We start from the raw sequence: 7,881 nt of genomic DNA on the forward strand, positions 1-7,881 counted from the left end.
TGTGATTTTTTCCGGGTCACGTGCGACTTGCCCCCACTCTAATTGTGGGGCGCCATGGAGTCGTGTGAGGAGTCACCTGATAGCAGCTAATCCTCCCTGACCTGACAGTCTGGGGGTCCTTCAAAGTGTAGCCGGTCATTCCAGGTGAATCCAGCCGAGTGGAGCTCCCACACAGGGTCACAGTGAGCTCCTCTGATTGGATTTCTCTGAGTGACTCCTACACTGAATCAACCCAGACACTACTTCTCACAGTGGTAATAAAGAATGCTAAATGCTAAATTTAGAATAGCTACTAGGTGCCCCATATTACTGTTAAAATGCAATTTAATCATGGTAGATCTTTTGGTAATGTAGTCTTTGTAATTTGACCATGGTCCCCCACATATCAAAAACACAGGTGTTGAAAGTTTTACATCTGTGCAATCTGTAAAATGAAAGCAAAACTCAGGGCTGTCCTTAAATTTGTAATCATCTTCTGATTCAGTTTGCTATAATAAAAAAAGGATAAAAAAAATCCTTTATAAAAGAATTTTCTGGCAGGTCTCAGGGGGATGTAGCTGAATTTGATGAGGTGATGTTGATCTGAGAATTACTGGCATTGTTATCAAATATAAACATCTCTGAAGGGGGGAGGGGCAGGGAGGTGGGTGGAAGAAAATGCTTTGACACAGAGTATTACTGAAAAATGTCAACGTGACTTTAATAGAAGGTGTTGAATTCTAGGCTTTGTGTGAAAACTCACAAGGCCCTTCAAATATAGGGTTTAGCCTTCAGATGAGCTTCTACATGCTGGTAATTGAGTTAATGACATTGAAACTTGCTGTAGATCAAACTGGGTGACCTTGCTTCCCCATTACCTTACAGTTTTTATTTTGAGCCATGTATTTAGCCTGAGCATGAATTGATAGTTTTAGTGCTGCAGGAGTGTAGTATTGCAGTAGGGACTGGCAGAGTCTATGTGGTGGAGCAGTGTTGAAGTGCGGTATAGCAGTGTTGGGTTGGAGAGCAGCTGTGTCAATATGGTACAGCAGTTTTGGGGTGGAGAGCAGCTGAGTCAATTTGATACAGCAGTGTTGGGTTGGAGAGCAGCTGTGTCACTGAGGTACAGCAGTGTTGGGTAGGAGAGCAGCTGTGTCACTGAGGTACAACAGTGTTGGGATGGAGAACAGCAGCGAGTATTTGGTAGAGCGGTCTTTGGGTGTTAAGCGAATGGTGAGATGACAGTAATATCACAGCTGTGTCATTTGATGTGTGGACGTGCCGGGGAGATAAATACAGACCCTGCAACTCGCTGCCTTCAGGAAGTGGCCTGCACGCCTCTTCTCAGAATGAGTATCTGTGGTTCCCCTGTTGGGTCGGAGAGTACCAGTAAAGCCCCCAGGCAGACAGAGGGTCCACCCTCATGTCTGAGATTGCAGTGCCTGGGCATGGAGAAACACTGTAATGTTGTGCGGATGGGAAAAGTCTTGCTAGAGGCCAGGTCAAGACGGTTCACACCGGTATGTGGCTGGCCTGTGTTGAGGGGGCTGGCGCACTCTCCTGACCCACTGCCGCACCAGTATTCTGTCCCACACACTTAGACCCAGTGCTTTTAGCAGGATATGTCATTAAACGTCTACCTTTATGACTGTACTACCAAGAGTTCGACTGAGGAAGGAAATAAAGGTTTCATTTATGTAAAGTGGGCAAACATATACTGATAATTTAGTTAGCTTCTCTGCATTTCTCTTAACAATTGCTTTGTTAGACATGATAAATCTATTATATTTAATGAAGGCATCTGGTGAAAATCAGAGATGCTGGTGTCTGGTAAACTAGAGTTTGCTTGGTAGATATGCATTATCAAGAGTGATTTAATTAGTGAAAGTGATTCAGTTTAGACTCCATGAATAACTGGCCTTATACCAAGCCCTTTCATGTTCACCAGGATCAGAGACTAGGGACCCCACTGTTATTCAGGCCCACCTGCTCTAATGATTTAACTCAACTGCTGCGATGATTTAACCCAACTGATCCATTCTTTATTAGCAATGGTGAACTGTGTGGAAAATCGTTTCACCTGTCATGTGACCGACTCATTTAATTATTTTCAGAGAATGTGTCTGAGATCAGTTTCTTAACTGGGACCGAGACAAAGAGGGATTCATCCATGTGAATGACATAAATGAAAGAGGCATTGAACTGCCAACTGGGGCAATAGTGCATGTGATGTCATAATGAGTTCATTAGTTTTTTTTTTTAACTAAAAGCAAAATACCATCACCGCAAACAAATTACTATTCTCTAAATATATTTCTGCAATATTTTTGTATTATTCATGTTGGTGCAATGCAATTTCAGTGTAAATGCAATTAAAACTAGGGATTATAAAGATTACGAATGTCAGCTGTATCAAAAACAAATTTAACAAAATCACTGCTAAGCTCAAAATAAAGGAGGCACTACTTTTCTACAGTGTAACATATTGGAGTCATCAGAATATTATTATTATTATTATTATTATTATTATTATTACTGGGTTGTTCTTTCTGGGTTTTTCTTTCTTTCTTTTTTTTGCCAGTTTGGGCAGATAGTACTTGATAGACCCATTCTGATTTTGTGCCACACATAGAGGATGTAAAGTCTATTAGAATGACATCTGTGCTGTCCCCCTGTGAGCAAGCCAGAGGTGTCGGCAGCAGAGATGTCCCTTGGAGATGCACCTTCCCCAATAGTGCTCTTATTTTTAGTAACACAACAACCTTGCTTTGACATTTTCCACATCCTCTACAACGTCTGTTAGTTGGGCAGATGCCCTCGTCCATGTTACCCTGGATAGTAAACTTTTTTTTTTTTTTCTTTAACATATTGTTTCTTTGAACTACTCGGTAGTTTCAAAAATAAGGCAAAATGAAACAAAACTCAGAACAAGAGCTAACCTTTTTTTCCTAAACTATGGCCTAATTAATTTTATTGTGAATTGACCAGTCTGAAGTATCTGACTCAAGGTTAACAGTACAGATGTCAGAATCTCTCAAGGGGTTGCTTCTGGAGCAGCAACATATATATCAAAGAAACAATAGTTAACTTTTTTATTATTACATATCTTCTTTTGTGAATCTTGTGGGACAGGAGCACAATCTGGACTGGTTTCCTCGAATGCGGGCCATGTCTCTGGTCAGTATGGATGGTGAGGGTGAGCAGAACGAAATCCGGAGCCTGCAGGAGAAGCTGGAGTCCACCATGAAGCTGGTGTCCAACCTCTCGGGCCAGCTGACTGAACTCAAGGAGCAGGTGAGGCTCGCTGCTTTTTTCCTTGTCTTCGTCTGGACACGGCATGTGACCGAACATATGCCTGTGCTTTGATACATGTTCTTCTGAAACTGTGGTGATTTTTCATTAGATTCAAAGGTTTTGTCATCGTAGCATTCAAGTAGTGTGCTAAAAATGCTTCGGACTGCTTTTCGGAGGTGGATAATCAAAAGCAGACGAGGAGGAGGCATGTGTCGTGTCGTCACCTCCGTCTCACCAGTGCCCCTGTGGGTTCATTTCAACCGGTTCTGTGCACGTCATGAATAATAATGAAATGTGTTGACCTAGAATGAATCAGCGCTTGGTGTCACCATAGGAAAGATTTCCCAGAGCTGCGGCATTATTGGTTTTCCGTCAAAATGGCTAAAAGCAGTACGGCTAAAGTACGCTGTGACAGGAGCAGCTCACCGCAGAGTCAAGAAATGATTACCGTCAATTAAGCAGAATGGCAATTTATGTGTGCAAACGCGGATGGAAAGACCTCTGGTCTGACAAGAAGTGCCATTTTTGGAAACAAGGTAGAGGAAGTGTGGGTAGAGGTGAGGCAGGGGCAAAATGAGAAGTGTCTAAGAGGAACTTTAGGACCAGACAGAGGGAAACTGATGCTGTGAAGCTGAAAGAACATGTCTAGTCTCTGGAAAAGATAACATTTTTTTTAAATCTCATTTACTTTCACAATGCATCAACTGAATTGGGGGGAAGGCCCAAAATTCTTGGTGCTTGTGCCAATTCTGTTTTTTTAACTACAAGGTCAAACTCCAAAGAAGTGGGATTACGTGGGTCAGAGTTTTCCGCCACATGTCCATTATTATTATTATTATTATTATTATTATTGTTATTGTTATTATTATTATTATTGTTATTATTATTATTCAGGTATGAATGTTATTTATACTATTATAGTTTGATATTGCATGTTCTGTTTAGAAGGTCAGACACTGTACTCAGTATGCAGTGCACTGGTAACCTATATTTATAGTAAAAACTGTTAGAGTGGTTATTTGTTCTAGATGATGGATTCTGATTTGCTAACCTGTAAGTCTCAGTCTAAACTTACTTTGTACTTAGCACACTCACTTAAAGCAGTGTAGGCAGAAGGTATGCTAATGTCTCCCCTCATTTGTAGTTAAAGATCAAAGAACATTACGTCTTCAGTCAGCTTTCATTAGCATGGGAACCCAAAAGCCTAAGGTCAAATTCCTCCTTGATAAAGACCTTGTATATACACGGTTGATGTTGCTTATTGTGTAAAACCAAGGGCATGCTTGGTCATTGCCTTGCCTCTTGATCTCATTAGAAAGAACTTGAGTTAATGAAATTAACGTATAACTAACTCAATGAGCGTGTGTCCTGCACAAATGTATTTCCGGTGTCATCACCACCCTTTGTGGTGTTTTTATTTTATTTGGCTTTCATTAAACTTTCATTCATGTTTCGGTTGATTCTGCCCAGTCATTTGTGTCAGAATGGGGTCACTTTCTGAATCTGCAGGAGGGAGACCGATCAGTCTTTTATTCCTGCTTGGCTAGTCTACACTTCTCTCTCAGAATCCAAAATCCTTGTTAGTCCTGCTGTGGAACTCCTTCATCATCACTTTCGCTGTCCTGAAGTCAGTGATTTGCTTCAGAGGCTTCAGAATTTACCAAATTTCAACCTCCCTTTCTGTCAGCTGAACAGAAATGGGACATGGCTAAAAATACATTTTTTTAAATTATACCTTTCTCCACATGTAATGTTTTTCTGATTTGTATGTCATATTCTTGTGTTTTGTAACATTTTTTTACGGGGGGTATAGCAGATGCCCATGCGTTTGCCCTGTGAGCCAATCCCCTTCCATCTTGTGCCTCCTTCCAGATGACAGAGCAGAGAAAACAGAAACAGCGCATCGGACTCCTGGGCCACCCTCCGCACATGAATGTCAACCCCCAGCAGCCTGCCTGAAGGCCCTCATCCTGACACCCCCCCACGCCCACTGGAGAGCCGGATCCGGGAGGAGCTGCTGCTTCGCATAGGAGTCCAAGCATTTCAAATGCTGAGCGTGTCAGTGCGTAGTGTACCAGTAGAAGCAGAAGTATTTTGTAACAAAAAAAAAGAAAAACAGTTAGCCATATAAAAGTTTAGACGCCTAGATATGAGCCATCCTTTTGTCCACAACCCCCTCTTCCATAACCTTTTCCCCACACTGTCCAGTTGGGATTGGTGCCAAATGTTTTCTATAAAAATGAAAGTAAACCCCAATCACATGGCCTTTACTGGGTGAACTTGAAGCACAGCTGAGCTGCACCATGCAGAGGAATGCAACAAACCCTGGAGCTCGACAAGAGGCCTGCCGAAAGAAAGTCTTTTTGTATTTACAACCGGTAGAGTGAGCAGTATTTAATGTCTTATTTTTGTATTATGTGCAATATGAATACTTTGATATGCAGCCACTGTCAGTGTGTGTGACCTGTAAATTGTCCTCAAAGGGAACATATTCATTTTCTGAAAGAGGGATTGTCTTTGTTTGTCTTTTGGGATTGTCTTTGTTTCTTGTTTTTGAAAATCCTTTGGAGAAAAAAATATTAAATCTGAAATCTGTTGTTAGAGATTTCATGTAGGAGAAATTTCAGTTAGGATAGCAGTTGGACCAAGTCAACATTGCTTGTATGGACCTTTTTAGTTTTATTTATTTTATTTCATTCAAAGTATATATTTAAGTTATATTTAAGTTATTCACAGGGCGCTTAATAGGAATTGTATATTTATCTGGAAGCAACATATAAGTTCCTGTGTTCTTCTGAAAATAACACATCTGACAAGTGTTTGCACCATTTATATGTCTGTATTATAAATGTCTTTTATGATATCTACATTCATACAATCTGTTGGAAATTAATGTTTTAGAGCAGTTGCTTTTGGGGTAGGCTTATAATGTTCATTTAAAGCTGTGGGGGCTGTGATAGATTTTTCAATTTAGTTTATTCTGAATTGCAGGCTCTTACAGTAAAGTTTCTGTAATCACCATTTATGGATTATATTGCTCTTTTTTGTGAATGACACCTATCCCTGGCGCCTGTTTTTGGTATTAGGACTTGTTGTTAGGAGTGCACTGACAGTTCTACCTGTGAAAAATACATTGTCTTTTTTTACACCACTCAAAAAAAAACGACATTGCTTTCTCAATTATGTGAACTGAAAACATTTCTTTTTGTACACGTCTGTTGTTTTCTTTGTATAGGGGCCTCCATTTATAGAAATAAATAGAATTTTACACCAGTGTTACTGAAAAATCGATCTTTGTAGAGTACCAATATGAGAGGGCAGAATGCTGTTGGAATTGTAAATTCATTCAAAGCTATTTAATAAAATATATATGAGTCTCATTCACATTGACAAGCGGTAACTGTTGTTTTTATTGGTATTCACTAATACTGCAGCAAGCCATGAAACCTGAGACACGATTGCCACGCTAACACAGAAAAACCTCAATTTAACAGACGTACTTACTGTCTTGACTACAAACTAGTTCCTCCAAGGCAGACTGATTCAATTATAACATTAAACACAAGACACAAGCACAAGCCATACAGAAAGTGCATTTGAGCATTTTTGAAAGCACTGAGAAAAATCTGCATGGTTATAGTCCTCAAACTAGCTTCAGCATTTCATTTGGTCAATTAGCAGAGCAAAACAATGACTTTCCTTAAAGATGTTTTCTGCCTCGTACAAAACAGCATTACACAGTTTTATGATGCATATGTGCAATAAATTATTTTGAGTCAATGATGGCTTCAGTTTGCAGTGGGACTTGAGAGTTGTGTGTTGTCACACTTAAAACCTCCAGCCCTTCATATTTCTCCTGGCATCCTGTTACTGTATGCTATAGTTTAACTCTATAGCTTATAGTTACTCTTTGTTTGTTCATGAAAAAATTAAGTCCTCAATATGATGTAGGCTTAAATGTTTATATCTGGTGTGACTTGACTGCCATTGTAGCGATTGGTTTCCTCTTTGGTTTCAAGAATGACTCTCAAAAGCACTCAGAACTGGAGTCACATACTGTAAGGCTTAAACCCTGTCTAGATCTATGATTCGCCCTCATCTGGTGTTTAATATAACGGGGCTATGTGTAGTCAGGTTGCATTAGTCTCATATGGAAAACGTAACCTCTGTGGCTCTGGTCCTCCTCTATTTCCCTTCTGGTTCTGACCCCTCCACTGAGCATTCTCCTGTCCCAGGCCATCCAACCCCTGAATGGGAAACTGGTCAGGGGAGTACACTGTGTTATGACCACAGAGGGACCAGACTTTAACAGAACAGCTTCAACAGCATCTTCACTTGGTTATTATGCATTGTTAAGCAACTGGAATTTTGAGGTGTGAACTTTAGCCATGATCTTTTGCTAATGGTTGGTTTTGGTTAACAGAGCACTGAAATAACTAACATGCAGGCATGAGCAGCGTTTTCCAAAACTGCTTTTGTTTGAGAGCATCCCCCACACAATACAGAAGGAACTATGTCCCTCCTCCGATCCAGTAGGTTGATATGTTTCATTATGATGGTAGGAAGTGAGAAAGCCAGAGTCTATTTCAGAATTCTCTCTGAAATCCC

General features: G+C 40.4%; 1 protein-coding gene across 17 annotated transcripts in view; it reads left to right on the forward strand.

Annotated features, from left to right (window-relative positions):
- The window catches only part of itpr1b (inositol 1,4,5-trisphosphate receptor, type 1b), a 106,021-nt gene extending 99,355 nt beyond the window's left edge, over positions 1–6,666 (forward strand). For all 17 annotated transcript variants that reach the window (XM_064306315.1, XM_064306313.1, XM_064306319.1 and 14 more), the window contains 2 exons: positions 3,112–3,273; positions 5,146–6,666. In XM_064306315.1, coding sequence (XP_064162385.1) covers positions 3,112–3,273; positions 5,146–5,232 — 249 coding nt within the window. In that variant the 3' untranslated portion in view covers positions 5,233–6,666. The remainder of the gene's footprint in view (positions 1–3,111; positions 3,274–5,145) is intronic.
- The last annotated feature ends 1,215 nt before the right edge of the window (positions 6,667–7,881 follow it).

The sequence above is a fragment of the Anguilla rostrata genome, chromosome 13 (genome assembly GCF_018555375.3).
Source record: "Anguilla rostrata isolate EN2019 chromosome 13, ASM1855537v3, whole genome shotgun sequence".
Classification (NCBI taxonomy): Eukaryota; Metazoa; Chordata; class Actinopteri; order Anguilliformes; family Anguillidae; genus Anguilla; species Anguilla rostrata.